The sequence below is a fragment of the Pelmatolapia mariae genome, linkage group LG1 (assembly GCF_036321145.2).
Source record: "Pelmatolapia mariae isolate MD_Pm_ZW linkage group LG1, Pm_UMD_F_2, whole genome shotgun sequence".
NCBI lineage: Eukaryota > Metazoa > Chordata > Actinopteri > Cichliformes > Cichlidae > Pelmatolapia > Pelmatolapia mariae.
In genome coordinates this window covers 3,493,238-3,515,855 of record NC_086227.1, presented here as the reverse complement: position 1 = coordinate 3,515,855, position 22,618 = coordinate 3,493,238, and the positions used below count along the sequence as shown (strand labels likewise).

The 22,618-nt window shown below is 39.5% G+C and overlaps 2 protein-coding genes across 4 annotated transcripts in view; one reads left to right on the top strand and one right to left on the bottom strand.

Moving 5' to 3' along the window:
* Window positions 1-14,927, bottom strand: part of LOC134625010 (multiple epidermal growth factor-like domains protein 11) — a 238,769-nt gene extending 223,842 nt beyond the window's left edge. For all 3 annotated transcript variants that reach the window (XR_010093679.1, XM_063470306.1, XM_063470315.1), the window contains exon 1: window positions 14,817-14,927. The gene's annotated coding sequence lies outside the window, so the exon portion shown is untranslated. The remainder of the gene's footprint in view (window positions 1-14,816) is intronic.
* A 2,881-nt stretch (window positions 14,928-17,808) lies between these two features.
* Window positions 17,809-22,618, top strand: part of dis3l (DIS3 like exosome 3'-5' exoribonuclease) — a 42,844-nt gene continuing 38,034 nt past the window's right edge. Inside the window, exons 1-3 of the mRNA XM_063470280.1 lie at window positions 17,809-18,063; window positions 20,040-20,190; window positions 22,441-22,569. Of these exons, the coding sequence (XP_063326350.1) occupies window positions 17,934-18,063; window positions 20,040-20,190; window positions 22,441-22,569 (410 nt within the window). The 5' untranslated portion in view covers window positions 17,809-17,933. The remainder of the gene's footprint in view (window positions 18,064-20,039; window positions 20,191-22,440; window positions 22,570-22,618) is intronic.

Genomic DNA, 22,618 nt, shown 5'->3' with positions numbered 1-22,618 from the left:
ACTTGTCAGGGGAACAGTGGTTGAAATCACCCAGGATGAACTTGGGAGAGTCCGGTGATAATTGTTCCAGTTTGTACAGAGTGTTGGTGAAGTACTCTGTGGCTTTAGCTGCATCAGCTCTGGGGTGGATGTAAACCAAGATGATGAAAAGCTGTGGGAATTCTCTGGGGAGGTAGTAGGGGCGCAGGGAAACAGCCAGAAGCTCGATGTCTGTAGTGCACAGCTTCTCCCTCACAGTGACTGTAGAGCACCAGCTGTTGTTTACATACAGACACACGCCGCCACCATGTTGCTTCCCGGTCTCTTCGCGGTCTCTGTCCATATGAAGGGGTGGTGAAAAGCCTTCAATGTGCAGCGCACTGTCGTCGTCGCTGTTGTTTAACCACGATTCTGTAAATGCCAGAACGGAGGCAGTTCTGTACTCATGCAGGTGGTTATTGATGTCTCCGCTCCAAGCAGCTCATCCAGCTTGGAGCGGAGAGACCGCACATTAGCAAGGATAATGGACAGGAGCACTTGTTGTTTCCTTGTTCACGGAGTATTTCCTTGGGAAAATAGTCCGTGGAAGCGGAGCGAAAAAGCCGGAGGCCGGGCTGCAGCTGCGGCCGCAGCTGGATGAGGGATTCCCTGGTGTAGGTGAGCCTTGGGGTCATGTCAAGTGTCGAAAACAAGTCCGAAAAATCACAAAAATGAGGAAAAGGAAAAGAATACAAATATACCGAGTAGACAGCGAAATACAACAGCGAAAAGAGCATTAAAGTTAGAAAAAGAACGCAAAACTGCTCAGCTGACTGGCCAGCGACCCGGAACCGGGAAAATTCTGAGCCGTCAGTTTCAAAGTCGTATCGAAAAAATTCTTTCACCGTGAATGACGGCAACTTCCAGTCCAAAAAGTACTCAACTTTCATGTTAATAGAGTTTATTATATGGATGTGGTGACAGTGTAATGACAGCCTGCCACTTTGGTTTTCAGCTGACATTTGGGAGCTGTTTTAACATTGTCCTCTATGGGGAATGGAGGACAATGTTTGGTGACAGGAACTGTAAATCCTGTCTCAGTGAGAATGACACTGGATGAGGACAATGATGGCTACATTTTGATGTATAGATTACACATATAGGGCAAAATAACTTTGTACATAGTTTTCCACAGTTTCTACAGAAATATGTTTTGTTGATTCCTGATGACCTAACAGACACATGACTACTACTTTCAGGTTTTAATAAAAGCAAGTTTATATATTATATAATATATTTATAATATATAATAACAAATTGAAATATAATATAAAATGTTTATGGTTTCGTAGTATTACAATCTTCAAAAGTACAACAAGCTAATTGCACAAATTAGATCTTAAGTTCAAAGAAAACAGTTAATCTGTAACTTAATCTAAGCAAACCCTTTAATGCTGCCAGGACGTCATCACCATCCTTATTAAATGATTGTACATCTATGTTTGCAGATCCACAAGCATTTTAAACCTCTGAAGATTGTCAGTCATAATTAGTATGTTTTGGCAGCCCTGCTGCTAACATTAAAGCAAAAGGAAGCAAATATATCAACAAAGTTCTGTCAGATATTCACTTTATAAATAATATCAAGGTGCTTTCAAAGCACCACAGCACATAGTAATCAGTACGTTCCTTTATTCATTAATGGCAACTATTCTGTTGAGAAATTCTTCATGAATTTACATGATATAAATGTAAATTAAGGAGATGCTCTTTTTAGAGTGCTGTCCAAAGTGACCCTGGCTAATGATCAACTATCATCTACATAAAGTAGGCAGAATACATGATGCTTTCACTGGATAATTACAAATTTTTTAAAAAGACATTAGGGGGCAGAGATAAAGAAAAGGCACAAAAAAGGCTATAATGCCAGATCTGAACTGAGATCATTATGGTTCATGATCCAGCCATTAAACTCCAGACACCTCACACACTACAACTTCCCAATAACGTATTTACTAACAAATATATTTAGTAAAATGGGCTGAAACACAATTTAGAAATGGTTAGATTTTTAAAGTTGCTCCTGCTTTCAGAGCTACTATTGTCATGATCTTAACATCCAGATTAACAAGGTCCGCATCAGGTGTTGAGGAACCAGGACACTCTGATGAGGAGTGGGCTACTGGAACAAGAAGACATAAGTGGACACGAGATAAGAACTGGGTGCTGTTGGAATGCTGCTATGGGAGAAACCCCAGCGGAGGGAGTCACATCGGATGTGGGAACTCTGGAAACTTCGATACCCAGCATCTAGGCTGACAACTAGTAGCTCAGTAGGGGTGGGTTTAAAAAAAATGGATTTCCCGATTCTAATCAATTTTAGTTTGAATAATGCGATATTGATTCATTAAATCCCGGATTGATCTTTAAATATAAATGTATTTTGCCAGAAACAACAGAATCTCAGGTTAAAGCTCACAAAACTATTTCAGCAACCGCCCAACAGCTAAAACAGCAAATGAGAGCAGGTAAATGGATTCCACACAAAGACGTAAACACAGCGCAGATCGTTCAAAACCGCTGTAATTCTGCTCTGCTTCACTTCAGCAGCATCAGGTAATGTTCATGTGTTGATTCATGGATCATCTACTATAAAAAGCCAGGCCAGGAAAATCTCCTTCATGTCTTTCTCTGTTTTCTCCTCAGTTACTTTGACACAAAGGCATCTGCTGTGATGCTCACACCTCTGACGAAGTCTCACAAGTGTTAGCTTTGTTTTGATACATAGATATAAAAATATGGATATGTACCCTCCCCCTCTCTTCCCTTCTCATCATCAAACAATCTAAGGTGAGCCATATTTGCTTTATAAAGGAATAGCTTAACATTGTGAGGCTTCTCTACCAATAATTTAGAAAGAAATTTTTAAAATGCAAAGGGAGGCCACACCGGAGGGACTCTGTCTCTCAGCTGGCCTGGGAACTCTTCAGGATTCCTCCAGGTAGGGAGGTGGCAGGCGAGAGGGAAGTACAGGCCTCTCTGCTTAGGCTGCTGTCCTCGCAACCCAACCTCAGATTATGTGGTGGAGAATGGATTAATGTTCAATGAGTGTTTGTTTTACCTCCTAAATCTCATTTTATGGTCCTTTCTGACGATAAAATGAGTGCACATATGTAAAACAATCACCTGCAATAGGAATAATATAAGACATTGATTTAAAATTAGTCATTCTGATAGTTTTTTAAAATTACTGAACATAAAACTTTTGACTAGGGTATTAAATACATAATGAAATAGTTGTGGTAAAAATGCATTCTGAAGCCATATTTATAACCAAGCCTGAAGACACACGTCTTAAATGTTTCATGGTTCTAGGGTTGTCACAGTATTCCAAATTTCCTCTGTCTCTGTATTTGTTTCATGATCATATTTTTCCCAGGATGCGTTCAAATTCATCAACATACAGGTAACAAAGTCCCTCTCTTATCCTTCTAGTGTTGCACTTCATGTGGAGATACATAGACTGCAAGAGGTTTTCCAGGAGATCTGAATTGCTCGAGCAGAACAAACTAAATCACAGACATTATGGACGGGGCCATTCGTATCCATGCACTTATTTAAGTTGTGCATCTTGATTCAAGACCTGGAATGTCTTACTGAGCCATTTATCAAGAAATCATCCAATCCAACAACCAGTTACCAAAGACCTAACCAGAGTCACATGCTCCATTTGTGATTATAATCAACTTTCCAATGAGAGAGAATTTTTTTTCAACATATATTTCAACATCTGAAGAATAAGGAAACAGAGGCTGAAGTACAAAATGGGAAACTACAGGACTCTACTGAAATCACAGGGATGTCCAGAGTTGTCTGTGAACTCGGTTAAATCCAAAGTGAGTGCTTCTGTTTTTCCTGCAGCAAAAATAAAGAAGCCAAGACGAGCTGAAGCCAACTTTTATCCATCCTTTCCTTTGGGAGGAACACAAGAAGGAATGGAAAAGGAGACTTGAATTCTTGACAGCAATCAAAAGGAGAAACAATGACACTGCAGACAAAAATGGCTCGTACATTTGCCTACAGGCGTCAGGAGGTGGTGAATGAAGAACCTGGCATAGAGGATTTCAAGGACAGATGGTCTGCACTGTTCCAACAGGAAGAGGTAGTAATGCAGATTGAAGTTAAATGTCAATGTTTTTTAATTTTTGTGACTGATTGGTCAGTATTTACTTTTTACATCAATTTCTTTGTAAATAGTAAATGTATTTTAAAATATTTTTTTTGTTCAGATGATTTTTTCTTCCAGCACACTTTCATGGCTCGGTTAGACGGGTGATCAAAGTCATCCAGGCCAAAGGAGGAGCAACACGTTCAAAAATGGCTTTCATTATGAAAAGGTGTGCATATCATCATTAGTGATGTGTCGGTCGCGAACGAAACGGCTCTTAGAGCCGGATCTTTGACGTGAACGACGCGAGCCGGCTCCTTAACGCGAGCCGTGGGGGTTTTTTTTCTTTCTCTCACCCTCTCTATCGCACTTTTTTTCCGCTTCACTCCGCATGCGAGCCTTGTGCTTTGCGCTGGGAAGAGGGGGGAGGGGCGGTAGTTACACTCAGTAGCACAGGAACAGAGCGGGAGGGAGAAACAGAGAAAGAACCAGGGAAAACAACGTTACGTTAGAAAGGTATAGTGATCATCCACAACTATTTTCAGTTGCGGATGATAAAGGATTCAGAAAGTTTATTCATGCAGGCCCATATGACAGAGAATGTGCATGTTGTTTTTGTTTTCATATTTTAATTTATATTTAATTGTGTTGTGGTTTACAGTGTTTTGTGTTGTTTAAAAGGAAAAACCTGAAAATTTAAATAGTTAAAAGTTGAAATGTGAATAGTTGGTTTTTGTATTATATGATTTATTTATTACATTTTATGTGGAGTGAATAAATAAAAGTATATTTACGGTGGCCCCTAGAGACAAAGCACGTACAAACTCCAAAACACGTAAAAACTCCATAGCTCGTAAAAACCCCGAAGCACGTACAAACTCAGAAGCACATAAAAACTCAAAATACGTACAAAACACAACAGAAGTGCTCCAGGATGCTAGGGCGCAGTGTTGAGCTTTTGTTACCTAGTGGCTACATAAGCCAGCAAGTACCAACGACCGGATTTGATGTGTGGTAGTAACAGGTAAATGAACATTTTTTTTTAATTATTTGAATATATATGAATGCTTGTGTATAAATACACAAACAATACACATATGCTTTCATGCTTTCAATTGTGTAATTTAAGTGATCTAGGTAGCTCTGTTTTGGAAGTTCAGTTCATGCTAGAAATGTGTTTTGGAGTTTGTACGTGTTTTCTCTCTAGGGGCCACCGCATATATTTATATATAAACATATATAAATAAAACAACTTTTTTTTTTACATTAGTAATTCCTTTTGTGCATAATTTTATATTATTGTTAATAATAAATTAATTAAAGCAACAAAACAACCTGAAGAGCCGGTTCAGAGCCGAAAGAGCCGGCTCTTTTTAGTGAGCCGAGCCGAAAGAGCCGGTTCTCTAAAAAGAGCCGGAAATCCCATCACTAATCATCATTGGGGGTACTGAATGAACTAAGCTATGACTATTTACTTTTTTCTTTTTAAACAAAGAAACTAGGATAACTAGTTACTTTCAGATTACTTTTTTTTTAATTATCAATAGCGATCAATATTGAGCAGCACGGTGGTGCAGTGATTAACATTGTTGCCTCACAGCAAGAAGGTCCTGGGTTTGATTCAACCACCTAGCCAGGTCTTTTCTGTGTGGTGCTTGCATGTTATTGGACAATTGACTCAAAGGCTATTTCGTAGGCAGGTGTGGGCTATTCTTTTGTTATGTCATTATCAGTTAAGCAGAGAAAACCCTGGAGTTAATTTGAGGTGTGGTGCTTGCGTTTTGAAGAATTTATTGTGAACAGACAACCTTTAAAACAACAGTTTAAAGGAGCTCTCCATGCAGGTGAAATAAGCTATCGTTAAACTGTGAAAACAGAAAAAAATGCATCAGAGAAACTGCTACAATATTAGGACTGGCAAAATCTACAGTATGGCACATCCTGAGAAAGAAAGAAAGCACTGGTGAACTCAGCAACACAGAAAAAATCCTGGACGTCCACAGAAGACAACAGTGGTGGCTGATCGCAGAATCATTTCCATGGTAAAGCCAACCAAGTGAACAGCTCTCTCCAGGAGGTAGACATATAGATATCCAAGTCTACCATAAAGAGAAGACTGCATGAAAGTAAATATAGAGGGTTCACTGCAAGGTGCAAGCCACTCATCAGCCTCAAGAATAGAAAGTGTAATATTTAAAGAAATTAGGTCACTGCTGAACTGTATCTAACCATCATCCTTAACATTACATTAATTATCATTTCATCAAAGTGTTTATTGAAGCTGCTGGCATTATGTTATAAGTTATATTATAGGGGTTATCATAATCAAATATTAACATGTTTATTACAGGTGCGGTTATAACTACTTTAAAATGATTGAGTTAATATATATATATATCATAACTCAGAGCCTGAGTATATGGTTACAGTAAAATAGTAGCTGAGCAAAGGCCTGAATGTATTCAGCTTCTTGTGGTATTTGAGTTTGCTTAGTTACAGGTGACGAAAGGATGTCCAGTCCATGGGGACCTCAAAGGCCTGAGATCTTCACCATATTTGGATGGATGGGGAACTTCTGTGTCTGCAGTTATCTCCTAAAATACATGGATGTTTTGTACATGCAAATTATGTGCTTGTAAACGCAAGAAGGGGCGTTACAATACCCTGATGTTATAAAAGCAATCTAGAGTGTATTTTGGGTAGAGATGTACAACTGATGTTTTGCAGTTTGCACCTCTCCACGCTGCGTGCATTCATTAAAATCAATTGTTTGACCGACCTCTTCTGGACCATCATTGTTTTACTCTCGTCCTCAATTTCGAACCCGTAACAAAAGGCAAGACTGGACTTTGCTACAAGAAAAAAAAACCCTAAAAAAGCCAGCACAGTTCTGCACAAACATTCTTTGGTCAGATGAAACCAAGATCAACCTCTACGAGAATGATGGCAAGAGAAAAGTATGAAGAAGGTGTGGAACAGCTCATAAATTCTGAGGTGTTCAGAGACTGTCTGCTCAAATCCAGCTAAATGCAGTCAGATTGATTAGGCAGTGTTTCATAATACAGATGGACAATGAGCCACAACATACAGCCAAAGCAACCCAGGAGTATATTAATGCAAACAGCCTGATCTTAACCCAACTGAGCTGCATTTCACTTGTTGAAGACTAAACTTTGCACAGAAAGGCCCACAAACAAACAGCAACTGAATGCTGCTGCAGTAAAGGCCTGGCAGAGCATTAAAAAGGAGGAAACCCTGCATCTGTGTTCATCCATGAGTTCAAGACTTCAGGCTGTCATTGCCAGCAAAGGGGTTTTTCAACCAACTATTAGAAATGAACCTTTTATTTTCAGTTAGTTAATTTGTCCAGTTACTTTTGAGCCCCTGAAATGAAGGGGTTGTGTTTAAGAAAATACTTTAGTTACTCACATTTTGTATGCAATCTTTTTGTTCAACCCACTGAATAAAGCTGAAAGCCTGCACTTCCACTGCATGTGAGTTGTTTCACTTAAAATTCATTGTGGTAATGTACAGAACCAAAATGACAAAAAATTGCTCTCTGTCCAAATATTTATGGACCTAACTGTTGATTAAATTTCATGTCAGAGCATGTTGTTCTGTTGGTTAGCAGCTGCCACAAAATGGCCAGTAACTAACCCCCATGGAGACTGTTGACTGTCAGAAAATGAAGAGGATTGCTTTACATTGAGCAAGTCTTGCTGTGCTCTGCTGGACTTAGTATAATCCACTATAATGCTTCCAGCACCCAGTGTCTGTGATGACGGAAACTGGCAAAGCTGTTTAGCTTGAAGTCGACAGCTTCTTATGAATGCTAAATCCACAGAAAAAGTAACTACACACTAAGATGTAGAGGATAATTAAGTGCCTCTCTAATGTGACTGAGCAGTACTCTCCACATGTACAGTCAAAATAGTATATTATGCAACAGCAGAATTAAAACCCTTTCTCCCCTCAGTCCCTGTGTACCAGTGGGTCACAGCATGAACTCTGCTCTTACTTGTCTCACAGACCAGACAAGGTCATTATTCATTACCAGCAACATAGTTGTTCTAATTGTTTGTCTCCAGGGTTTTATAAAAAAAAACAACCCAAAAAAACCCCTGAAATTTCAGTAGTGGCAAAAATCCCCCCCAAATCCTATTGCCTTAAATAGAGACTAAATGAAGACATCAGCAAACTACCATATTATTTTGGACTGAAAGTAGAAAATATATTTGTAATTGCTACGTGTTAATGCCCATCCAAAGCCTACTTACAATCCATGTCATGCCAGCAGAACTACTGAGAACAACAACTGCAAAAGGAAAAACAAACAAGTGAAACTAAATTTGGTGAGGTCTTGTGTTCGCTGTGTGTGTGTGTGTTTTTTTTTCTATACATGTAGCCTGTTACTGTAGCTCAGGAGGTGGGGCAGGTCATCTACTGATCGGAAGGTTGGTGGTTCAATTCCTGTCTTAGCTCCCCCTGGTCCGCATGCCAAATATCCTTGGGCAAGATAGTAACCCCAAGTTGCTCTCCGATGCACCCATCGGTGTGTGAATGGTAGTTAGCAAGTACTTAAAAGCATAGAAGACTATGAATGTGGCATGTTGAGCACTTTGAGCACTCCGGGAGAGTAGAAGAGCTATATAAGAATCAGTTCATTTATCATAACAAAACATTAATGAACATTTTTCTTGAATAGTCACGTTTCTTTATTTTGTCCAGTTTACATTTTTTCTTTGGTCTTTTCTTCATTTTCATGTCCCCTAGTATACAGTCTGAAAAGACCTTAAAAAAAAAGAAAAAAAGAATCCATGTACCAAATCTAAAATGTCAAAAATAAATGTGACAGAAATTCACCCACTTGCTTAACCACTTTCCACTGGAGCTGATAGCTCTCCAAACTGACAGGACAGGACACGGCACTAGTCCATCTCAAGGAAAAATGTGACAGAAATTGATATTTGTAATAAAATTTTCTCCAAGCATTTTTCTTTTTAAATTAGTTAATTACTTTTCCATTTAGTTTGAACTATTTTTATATGTATTTTACTTTATTATTTTATTTTTCCATCATTTACTTCCTGAACTTTATTAAAAATTCTTTCTCTATACAACTCTTTTCTGCCATGATGCAAATGATGAATCTGTTATTTCAAGAGTGGTGTGGGGTTGAATTTCTGCCTTTTGGATAAAATAGAGACTTATAGCTCCTAGAATAGTACACACATGCACGTCAGTTTTACAGCCTTTATTGTAAAAACCTTTCTGCGCTGCGTCTAAGCTTAGATAATCCTGTAACATGTCTAACATGTCACTTATTACCAAAATGAACATAAATGATCCAAATGAAAATTATTCTGCAGAAAGAAATGTTCCCCATCAGTGTTATGTGGACCAGTATAACTGCTGCATGGGATAAAACTGAGTTCATTTAAATTCTTCATATTTACAGCAATCTTATTTCTACTCTGTAACATCATGTTTGTGCTGGTTGACCTGTGAGGACCACATATCAGTAAATAAACAGCTGCCTTCAAACTTGGTTTAAAGACCTATATTAGAAATAATTGGAAAATTAAAAAAATTGCAGATGACTTAAAAGGCTTGAGCATATTATGTGACATGCAAAACTGTCAGTGGCGCATCAAAATGTCACACTATGGAGATGTTTTTCAGCAGTAGGACGTGGGAGACTAGTCAGGGTCAAAGGTGAGCTGTACAATCAAGTTGTAAAAACCTCTCACAAAAGATCAGCAGAAACAGGATGCACCCGAGTGTCATGACAAAGGCTGTACATGTTTCTATTATTTTTATTTTTTAGAACGAATTTCAAACAAACTTTTCTCACGCTGTCATTGCACGGTATAGTATGTAGAATTTTGAGGTAAAAAAAATTAATTGAATCCATTTTGGAATGAGGCTGCAACACGACTAAAATTTGGAACAAGTGAAGCACTGTGGAAACTTTTGGGATGCACTGATCTATTGTGGCTTCCATCACAAGCTGGTGAAAAGAACCTCCTCTCCAAGAAAGCCTTTGCATGCCCTCAGCAAACACAAACCACACACTGATTCCAGTTTTCAAAGCATGTGTCAATTTGCCAGGTCACAGCAACCCCTGAAACCTTAGTGACCTATCCTGTCCTGCACTCGTACGACGCTGCTCTCTTTCTCTCCCTTCACGTGGGAGCCCTCCATCTGTTTTGTCTATAACGTGTTACTCGTGCATTTGCCCTAAGGACAGAATTCATGATGCTTTGTAATGGCCAGCCTCATCGCCCTCCTTCCTGTCCACTCTAAAGTGCCCACTAGGCAGAACCACTTAAAAATGTTTCATGTTGCTTTTCTTCCTGCTTGCTCGGCCTTTGTTGCACGATGAATAGGATGCTGAGAGCCGATGGGCTGCTGGCCTTAATGGTCTCTCCTTTTTACCTCCACCTTGTGAGCTATTTGAATTGCATGGCTGATGTTTTGCCATTGCCTCATCCTGAGAGAACAGAGCTCAAACTCTTTGACAAATTCTCTCCATAATTCATAGCTTCCCCCTACACCCACACACAAACCTTTTACCAATCAACCAGTTATTCTAATACCATATATAACACTACTTGCTATTACATTTTCCCGCATCTTTTTTCTAATAACCAGCATAAGAAGCTCAGGCCACAAGAGCTGGAACTCCAATATGACATGTCCTTGAGAAACAACAGCTAGCGTTCTCCCATTTATCAGCACTGATTACATGTATTGATCTGACAGAATATGTAGGATTCCCTAGAGAAAGGGGTCAGCAAACTGGAAAATCAGCTGCTGCTGCTGTTGCTGCAGCACAGCATCATGGTCTGTCCACAGTAAGATGGAAAGATCACATCAGATGCCAACCACCAGCAGCTCTTAGGTGAAAGTCAGCATTTAACAGCCTCCTGCTGCCAAATTTATTACCTAGTAAATACACAACAGTAATTCAGGGACATGGCGCCATCCCACAAATAATCTCGCTGATTTATCTGGTCATGTTTAAGAGTCTAATAATGTTAGTATACAAAATAAAGTAACAGGAAACTGGCTTTCTGCTGGCATGAAAGAAAAGGACAACACTGCCTAGTTTTTGAATTTTTACAAGACATTTGTGCATAAACTCGAACTTTCTTCCTGCCCAAACCGTTTATCTTTTTCAAATATTGCTTGACGTGCTAGATGATGTAAATGTATTTTCTCCCTTTCTCAAAATGAGCATGAATATAAAAAGCATTTTGTGCCAAAATAGGAATGGAAATGGAAAGTCTGGTTTAATGTGCTAGTAGACTGACAAACAGTACTTTCAACACTATGCACATACATCATTGAATTTTAGGGACAAGAAAAAAAATCTTCCACTTGTCCCACAAAAGCCCAGAGGAACAGCACACTGCTTCCTCTGACTTTCCTGCTGTATACTCTGTACCAAATCAGGTATTTAATGGCTGTGATTGTGATTGCAAGGCGCAGCGAACTATTTGGTTTGTATGCATGGGAGGATATCTGGCCTACAGGAACTATTTTCTTCTGGCGACACACTTCAGTACCCTCAACAGCCTGTTATTCTTTAAACACTGGAATTATGTTTACCGTTTAGGGACTAAATCACAAGTGCAGCAGTGTTGAGGGACTATTAAGATGCGGCCTATGGAGTAAAGTGTTGTTTGATATGAGCTGAAGAACAGATTCTCAATCAGTGACTCCTATTAATACAGTCGCAAGCAGTCATCTATTCTGTTGTTCTGTGTTCTTTTGTGATCTCCTGGATGAGCTGTCAATCACAGAGTAGCCATGGTAGACCAGCAACTCCTGGCAAGGTTCCCCACTGCTCCAAGATTTCTACATTTCTGGATGATGGCTCTCATCATAGTCAGTGACTTTCTTTCTTAGTCGATTCTTTAGATTGTAGCACGAGTTGCTTTTAGCAACCTTTTAGCCTACTTCACTTTGTCAGACAGGTTTTAAGTGATTTCTTGATTCAGCTGGTCTGGCAATAATCGGGTGTGGGTGTTACTGGTGAAAGTGAGCTCAGCGTTCCAAAACTTACTTCCAATACTTTTTCACATAAGATCAGGTAGATTTGGATAGCTTTTTTTTCCTTAATAAATTAAAACACAATTCAGAATCTGCACTTTATTTTTTACTTGGGTTATCTTTGTTTAGTAATAACATTTCTTTGATGTTGTGAAACATTTAGGTATGACAAATATAAAAAAAAATGCCAAAAGAGATAAGGGAGGGGGAAATACTTGTTCATAGTACAGTAAATACCACTGTAGTGGTTTGGCTCTACTTAAAACAGGTTTAGTTTTGAACCATCTCTTCCAAAGCATTTATACTCAGACAGAAAAGCAGAATGGTAATCCAGTTGTTAAACATGGTTTGGGTATGATTTGAGAAAAGCTATAAAATAATCAACCCACAACAGCCTTCACATTATTTGAACTTTAGAATAATCTTTAATCTAAATAGAAAAAATTAGATGTTTTGTAAAAGCACATCAGAGTTCATATTATATGATGACTGCATTAGATAAGATAGATAGATAGATAGATAGATAGATAGATAGATAGATAGATAGATAGATAGATAGATAGATAGATAGATAGATTTTAATTCAAACATGTAAATATAACTGAAATAATAAGAGAAAAGAAAAACTTCAAAACATCAAGTTTTCATGAAAATATCTATATCTACACAAGGTTCGTGCTCGAAGAGGATTGGGATGAAATTTACACTTTTTCTGTTCCTACCCCCTTATTTCACATTCCATTATTAAAAAGTCAATATTCAGAATTTGGAAACTGAAATCAGAGGATCGGAAATCCGTATGTACTGTTACTACATAGCTGCAAGTATTAGTCAATGTGGAAAAATGTGTTACATCTGCCAAGTTAAAATATATCATCATACAATATAAAGCGCCTTCAGGCAACTGTTGTGATTTGGCACTGAAACTGAATTCAAGTGAAGTGAATTGATTCCAGAAGTACCTGCTTGATGAGCAACAAAAATGAATTATTTTCTTTTTGTTTGAGGGGGGGGGGGACTTGATAAATGAATTTTGTCAAGCTTTGCACTGGAAAAAGAAAAACGAGACTTCGGGGCTTTTTTTCATTTGTGTGTTTTATTTGAATCTAACAGAAAAACCATGAGATTTTTTTTATCATTATTGTTTTTATTTGAAGGGCACTTTTTCTTTTGACAATGTGGATTGACGGGTGTTTCACTTAAATCGCAAATTTCAGAACATTATCTAGCCCGAAGACAACTGGGACTATATCTGCACATCACACTGCTCTCTTCTTTCAGTCAAACATTGACGCAACTCACAAGCCATGTGCTCCTGACACTGAGGTCTATTCCTAAGTGAGACTGCAGCCACCTGACATCGCTCTCATTTACTTTGTTTTTCTCAGATAAATGCATTTTGGATTTCTTACAACCTTATCATCTTGCCAAAGGAGTGCTAGTGGTACAGCCCTGACCTGCACATGGTTCTGAGAACTTATGGTCTTGAACTGTCGATGCCACCCACACAGCCTCATCTTAAAAAGTAAAACTCATTTAATTAAAGTAAGAGCCCGGGAGTCGTCAAAAGCTGCATTACTATTATTGCAAGGGCATGTTTGTGACAAATGCCAACCGTGACATACTGCATAGCACTACAGCTACGCAATAAATGTTAACCACTTGAAAGGAGAACACAAAACAGAAATTGAAAAGCGTCTCTCTTAAGAACTTGCATTTTCTTTGTGAGGCTCTAAATTGACATATATCACTCTCTCTACTGACTTTGAACTTTACATCGTCACCGAATGCAAATATTCTATTTATTTCAACCAGTGGATGTAACGTTCAAAGACACGCAACCTCCGCATACACAATGGAATGCCTCGTGGACCACCTCCAGGTTTATGTGTCTTGCTCAAGATCGCCATCTAGCGCTGCAAGCTCGTTAAACTTTGCCTGCTGTGACTCCTCAGGCGGATTCGGTGGATATACTACACCAGCAATAATCATTCTGTTGCCCAATTAACATCCTAATTAATGAAACACGGACTGCTGAGGACTGTCTCAGTGCACAGTCACACCCTTTTAACACCAACAGGAGCTGACTGCAATGGTTTAGTAATTGATCAATCAGCTGCTTAATTTGTGAACTACATCCACATGTAAAAGAGTCGACTGTGTTTCTGTTAGGTGATGTGAAGTTTAGCCATGGAGCTTGTAAACTGAACAGAAAAGTGGGGAGATTAACAAAGAGCCAACTTGCGGTAAACAGGGCCAAACCGTACAGGGACGGGACAGCAGGACAGCTCAAAAATTAGTTATGAAACTAACTTTTGGGGGAAGCCAGCCTCATATTATCGCCAGAAAGACAACAGTTATTAAATCATTAAATCGCAAGAAATAGCAAGAGGTTAATGTGCTTATATGGTTCAAAATTTGGTTCAAAAGTGTAGCACATATATACACACACACACACACACACACACACATATATATATATATATATAGAGAGAGAGAGAGAGAGAGAGAGAGAGATTATTAATATTAGGAAATGTCATTACAAACTGCTTCCTGCGGAATAGTGATTTTTCGATATCCCCCATAAATGTGCGTGTAGAAAAACAATGATAAAATCTTTTTTAGTGCTTACCTTTAGCGGGGATGCGTCATTTTAAAACAGACTTTTTCAAACGATGCCGGTCCATAAACACGAGTTAAGTCCTCAGCATCTCTGTGTCGGAGCACTTCTCAACTTGAGCGCAGAATCTGTGCTGGTGCTCTGCTGCAGCTCCTCTTCACAGCACAGCCAAAGAGCAGCAGAGGCAGCAAGAGGAATGCCCCACTTCGCCTGCTACTTTGCATTGCTTAACAACCACTTCCTCCGCTGTTCAACAACACACATTGGATCAACTTCAAATATTCCTTTTGAGCTGCTACTATTTTCTTTCATATATGCAACAGCCTCCTGCATCTTCCTGCACTCCAGGAAGACTACAAACCTGTCAAAATTATTATAACGTCTATAGTTATCTAAATATTTACTATTAGCTGATAATAACAAGTGCTTCTAGCAAAAGTAGCAATAAAACAGTATGAAAACACCTCGTTACAAATAGAAGTTGAAGGTATTTCCCTTCTTTGTTGTGATCAGTGTCGGGGTCATTACTCCAAAAAGTAAAGAAAAGTAAAGTAAAAAATATACCTGACCTCTACCCACTTTGCTTCCAGCAATGCCCCAGGTCAAACCAAGTTTTGGTGGACCAGGGTCTGGTGGAAAGCCCGAGTCTACCAATGCCTGGCCTATTACTGGTACACAGTACGTCTCTGCCAGACCACTTGAGGGTGTCCCACTTCCATTACCCAGTAATCCCAGAAAGCACGTGCTGACTGCCTACACCTTGAACACACATGCTCTGGTGCTTCTGTTGCCCCCCAGCGTCTGCAGCCGCTCTGACCTGTGGAGACATTGCAGAAGACAAGGGATGAAGGGATTAGCAGATAAATAACTCAGAGAAAAGTAGCATCATACCAACAGTAAAATACCGCAACATCTGTCGCTACAACCATCTTCCTCTGCTTGTCCGTCGGTATCTGGAAGTCCCACAGGAGCTTAGCTTGGTCATTCTCGACCACCTTTGGGGGCATCTCCAATTTTGACCTCAGGACTTCCAGGCCATACTTGGCACAGATGTTCCTGTATACCATGATTATGGCGTTCCAAGTATGGCCTGCCTGCTAGCATCCTGCAGTCTGCTGTTATGTGCTGGACTGACTCAGGAGGATCTGTACACAGCCTGCACCTGGGGTCTTTCCCGGTGTGATAGAATCCAGCCTCTATGGATCTTGTATTTGAAGTTTGTCCTTGTGCTGCCATGATTAGTGCCAATGTGCTGTCTTTCAGTCCAGCTTTTTTCAGCCACTGGTAGGATTTCTGGAAATCAGGCACTTCCTCTATCTGATGGTTGTACATCCTGTGCAGGGGCCTGTCCTTCCATGATGGTTCCTTGTCTTGCTCCTCTTCTTTCTTGGGTTTCTGCTGCCTGAGGTATTCGCTAAGCACGCAGTGAGTTGTGACTATCTTCCTGATGTACTCGTGGATGTTTGTTGTCTCATTTGGAGCGTGGTTCTCACACTCACTAATCACCGGCCGCCTTCCTTCTGCTTAGCGTACAGCCTCGGGGTGAAACCCTCCATGCATGGTGGCTTCTATCTCCTCCTTTGGCCAGCTTATTATCCCAGCAGGGAAAAGGTGTTGATATCCTGGATCTTGTTATTACCATTCAGGTGACTCGGCAGGACTATGTCAGTTCACACCTGGCATACAGCTTGATGTCATCCATGTAGAGGAAATGACACTGCTCCATTCTCCATGGAGAAAGAGCATTTCCTTGGCGAATCCAGCATTTGATGGTGACTTTGCTATTGGAGTTAGCCTCTACTGTTGTTTGCCACATCCCCACTGAGTTCCTAATGAAGGCTCTTAGGGTCCTGCTGATCTTGTATAGTTCTAGGCATTCCAGGATTCATGTGTGGGGCATTGAGTCATAGGCCTTCTTGTGCTCAATCCAGGCAATCCAGTAAACAGAATGATTAGTCTGGTCTTACTGTCTTGGGCGACTGCTCTGTCTACCAAGAGCTGGTGTTTCGCTCCTCTGGTGTTTCTGGCCAGTCGTTGGCTGCTGCACCCATTCTGGGTAGTTTACTGTCTATGCATTTACTCTTGCCAAGACTGCAACACCAAAAACACTCAGCTCCCTTTTTCAGTTTGGAACCTCGCTATTAGCTAGTTGTGTTACTGAGGTTACTGAAAAGTGAAGCCAGTGATGCTTTTGTATATCATGGTTCCATTAATGAAGTATAAAACAGGCAATTGTGACTGACAGTCTCAGTCATGCATGCAGTGTCCTCATATTTGCAATCCACCATGTGTCATATGTTAAATTAAAAAACAACAACATACAAACAAAAAGCCCCTCAAACTCTATTCTACAGACTCGTGGGTGACATGACCATGTCACAGCTGCTATGTTAATCTTTAATACACATTCTGTCTCTCTCATATGTTTTAAGAATTTTTCTTTTACTTTGGTATTACATTTAAATGACATAGAGATTAAAGTAGCTTCAAAATTGTAACATTTACACACTGTTTTAGCACTAAAACACTAAAACTGTGCAATATAAATGAAGCCTTTAGTACACATCTGTAGTATTCCTTGATGCTTTGATATTAATGTAGTTTTGTTTAAATTTGTGGAACTCGTAAGGTTTACTATAATTACTTTTAATGATTAACACACTACAGTGCTGTAGTATAGTTGTGTCAGGAAGGGCATTGGGCGTAAAACTGCCAAATGAAAACATACAGACAAGGGAGCAGCTCAGATTAGCTTTGACTCTAATTGCCAACATGAAGACGCATATGAATTAAAGGCTTTAATGTTGCTTCATTTGGATAAATGGCAATGCAGCTTGGGAGCCTTAAGAGTTGATATAAGTGTTGGCTCTTATATTGCTGATCCGAGTTAGTACCGAGGTCATCAAAAAGACGAATTCCCATTACTGGCCTGGGTGAGCGTCCGACAGCACTTGAACGCAGCAAGACGCGGTACTGCTTGGGCGTCATGACGTCAGCAGTCGTGCCTTTCCTTCCGTATTTCCCTGAACTTTGCCGTGAATGTTTACAACCGTGTCTTCCCGCGTTTTGGCAGAACAGCAAGTTAGCGAGCGCCGGCGGCTGTATGTGGCTCATTAGTGAGTGTGGACGATGATTAAAACGGAGAGAGTGCTGCATTTGAAGAGCTGCGTGGGGCGGAAGCTCCGAGTGGTCCGGGAACACTATCTGAGAGAGCGGGTTCCCTGCTGCAGCTCACTGTGTCAGGCCGACTGTGTAAATGGTAAAGTCAGCAAAATGTCACATTCACAAAAACTGCTCTTTGTTTACTGCTATAGAAGTATCTAACGTTGCTGTTAACGCAATACTGGCAGGCAGTGGTTTGGGGCTGTACACGATCAAATGAGGAAAATAACTTGTTTTAACACGTAATTTTTATTATATTATATTTTGCTTCACTGTAACATGAATCGTGAAATAGCAAAGTGCATACAGTATGACCCAAAGTTAGAATTACCTCGTAAGACAGTTAAATGGCAAATCCCACCTGTGCACAGATAAGAGGCAAGGGTGCACCAGTCTGACTTTGTCTAGGTCAGATATAAAACCAAAACTTTGGTATCAGATCGGTAGCTTGTATGGGCAGAACAATGTTAAATTAATATGCGATATTCTTCACTGTGAGGAAGAAACTCTTTGATGTAAGAGGCAGTCAGGATGCACTCAAGGATGCACTTCTTTCACTGCTCTCAGTCTTAATGTAAGTGCACATCTTCATATGCATGTAATGCATGGAGTGGGGCTGATAAGAGACAGGTGAATTGGTGTAATATTAATCAAGCTGACAACCAACAGTACTATCGTAAGTACAATAAAGTGTTCATAGTAGTTGTTAAACCAAATATATTTAATGAGAACATGCAAGTGAGAGAGTAAAGCCAACAGGTTTGTAGAGCTTTTTAGTGATGTCCACTCACTTGACCACAGTTTGTTAGAAGCATTCAAAGAAAAGCTTTGGGCATAGCAGGTGTAAAATGCCTGCAGGCTGCCAGCTCTTTTGCTGTTAGTTTCCTTCATGCTATGATCAGCTGGTGATCTGCTGCTGACAGTAGGGATGTAAACGCAGAACAGTGTAGAACTGGATAGATTAGAGCGTTGTCACCAATACCCTGTTTTGCTTTTTGAGTCTGGACTGCATTGATATGTGATCCAAATACTGGATAGGTTCATCTGTAGTAAAGAACAACCACTTAAGCTTGCACATTTGTGCTGCTGCTTAGTGTTTGAGATGAGAATGATCAGCACTTTTATGAAATATCAATACGAGTTTAAAAGGTTTTATCCTGTGTATATTGTGTATATTGACTTCATCTTAATACAGATCTTCCTTGTGTTTGTAGGTTATACAGCGCCCTGAAAACATTGTGAGCAACACCTCATGTCTTTTATTGAAATATCTGAAAATCTAAAAAGAAATACATTGTATAAGACGTGCCAGGTTTATGTTTATATCAAGTTTTAGGCTAATAGTGCTGCGGATATCAGCCTGTTGGTGACAAAACACTATTTTATGAATGTCAGACTGCATTATCTTTGGCATTTTTCATAGATTCAGCTAAAGAAATTGGAAAAAGATACAATTTAATTATTTATTTATTTATTTTTGCTGTGTTATAATGTCTAGATATAACCCTGGTTCATCCCTTGAGTTAGGTGTTTTTTTATGAATGATTCATAGGTAAGGCTTAACAAATTAAAACTAAATGAAAATGTTTGGTATAATAACTGCGAATGAAAAACCATGAAGTGTCCAAAGAAAGACTTTTAGAAAACCTGGAAAACTGCTGCTCACTGTTAATATGATGGGTCATAATCAAGATAGACTGCATTATAGTCTGCATAATAATAACTGGTACTGAAATATATCAAAGTAACAAAAAATTTTAGTTTTTGCCATATAAATATGCTGATGAACATCTGGTGTGCAAATAAAGTAAAAACAAGTATTTTAAAGGGAGTGATGTGTAAGCACAATAAACTCTTTATGTGGGACATTTTGGAAAATATTTAAATGCATTTCTCTGGATGTACGTCGATTCCTGTAATCTGTGCAACGTTTAGTAGGAAACAAGCAAATGTAAAAGAAGGATGCTTTTAAGTGTCTTTTAGCACAGTTGATAAAATTTCCAATAGGAAATGAAGCAAATAAAGAGCTGTAGAAACAAGAATTTATCGCTGAACATTGATCTTCCCAAACAGATGGAAAGCTGCTGCCTGGAGATTTGACCCACTATGTGGTGCCTGATGTTGCTGTCGTGGTCGACTACTTGGAGATCTTGGAGTTCAGAGAGCTGCAGGGCATCATCTTCACCCAGACTGCTTGCCAGGCTCTACAGAGCAAGAATCGCAGGTACAATTGTTTGGGTTTTTTTGTTTTGGTAAGAAGTTTACTGGGAAGTAAACAGGCCAGTACTTCTTTTTTTGTTATTTGTGGCCCCTTTTGTTACATGGAAACTGTTTTAGTTCTTCCTCATATAGCTTTTGAACAGTTAGCCCATGTAACGTTGAAGAGACACATTGACCACTGAAATCAGTAAATGCTGATCCATCCATCCTGGATATGTGTTAGCCAGTCTGTCGCAGGGCTAACACATAGACAGGAGACAACCATTCACACTCACATTTCTGCATTCACACCTCTGGGCAATTTAGTGTTTCCAATTAACCTATCCCCACTAACTGCATGTCTTTGGACTGTGGGAGGAAGCTGGAGAACATGCAAACTCCAGAAAGACCTCGGCCTGATGATGGAATTGAACTCAGGACCTTCTTGCTGTGAGGCAACAGTGCTAACCACTGAGCCACCGTGATGTAAATGCTAATAGCAGGCAAAATACCAGCTGATACCAGTATTAAGCTGATGAATTGGTTAATAGCTAACAACTAACCAGCTCTTTATTCTATGTATCCTGTAAATGGAAAAGGAGAATACTCCACTTTTTACTACTTTTTAGCCAAACACAATAAAACTAAACTAAACTGCAACATGGCTCTGAAGCTAGCTAGATGAAAACAACATCTCAGCTTGCAGCATAAGGAGCTTGAACAGACATTTGAGAGCTACCTGAAGCATTTTGTGTTTTCGCATCTGTGCTGTTTGTACTGTTTAAATCAAACTCTAGTTCATTTTTCCCTCTGTGCGGTTTTGTTTGTGCAGATGTAAACATAGTAATTTCACTCTCTTATATGCCAACATAACGGCACCAGTATATATTAGAGGAGGTGGCTTTGGTCCAGTTTCAAACGTACTCTAGTGTGGTTTTATTATGGTGAGTACTTAATCTGACCTCAATCCGACCCAACTACCTGTTGTGTCCTACAGGATTTAGCTAAGCATCATGTAGGTCGGTATAATTTGTATTCTGGGATGTGGCAGAGTAACAGATATTCATTAAAATGAATGCAACTTCTCTGCGTTGTTAACTATCCCCAAACATGGCACCTGCTTCCTGAAATACTCAGAGTAGCTCATCTGGAACCAGTAACCTAGCCGTGCTCAAAGTCTTTTAAATGACTTTCCTCCTCATTCTGATGCTCTTTTTGAATTTCTGTTTGAAATGTTGGAGTTGCATTCATAATCAAGCTGTTAGCTGTGTGCCCAGCTTAACCTAGCTACACACGTTTGTAGACATTGACCAGGGGTCAGCCTCATTATATCAAAGCTCTGCTGACAAAGCTGAAAGAGACGCAGCCTGTGACTTGAAATATGTGTCCAGCATAAACATGCAGGAGAGCTTTGGACAAACTTGATGAGCACTGTAAATAAGAAGTCCCACGTGAACTCGGGTTTCAGTCCAGTTTATTTCTGATTTGTGCTCACACAGCCATTTTAGAGTGTTGCATCATTAATGTGATGAGGCTTCACTTTGATAGTGTTAGGTGGACATCTGGTGAACATACAGAGTTGTCATACTGAATCACTACTTACTGTTTTCCACTGACTTTAACGTACACGGCAAAGAGAAAAAAGCTTCATCGTGGACTCTCTTTGCAGTTTCACTTTTGCAGAATCGCTGAATTTTCTATACATCATCTTTATTAACTCAACTAGTGATCGGGGCATTTGTAGACCTTTATTTCTTATTTCATCTGTTTGATCAGTACTACATGTACTCTGAAATGTGCCTCGTTAAAGTTAGTGTAGTATAATGTTAACACATGCTCAACATGTTTCAGATAAAAGCAATCTGCTGTTTTAGTTCACCAAAAACGTTGATTTTTTTTAACTGGGCTTTTATTGTGAAACTCAATTAAAGGATAACAAAGCCAGGTGGCATCCTCTTTCAATAATTTCAGATCAGGATCTTATGTTTAGGTCTAATGCATATTATATGACAGACAAGTCTTTGTTTTGTTTTGATTTTTACAAAAAATTGTTAATTTAAAAAATGAGTCTGTGCCAAAATGAACAAGGGAACATAAATTATGTTCGGAAAAGTCAGCATACGTTGCTTTGATCTATTTTTTTCTCCCTTGTGCTTCAGGGTTAACGTTCTGTTAACATCCCCACCATTCTCCCAAACTAATGATAGGGTTTCTTGAGTGTAATTTATGATTTTATTGAATGTACTTGTTTTTTTTGTAATGTGCGTTTGTGCAGGTATTACAACCGGCTGCGAACCCTTGTCAAAGACCCTCGACACGACTGCGTGCTGTTTGCCAATGAATTTCAGAAGTACTCTTACTGTCCACGAGAGAAGGGTGAGAGCCAGGAAAAATGGCAGACCAGGTCAGTGCTCATTATTTACCACACTCACTGAAGTGTTCACATTAGCTTG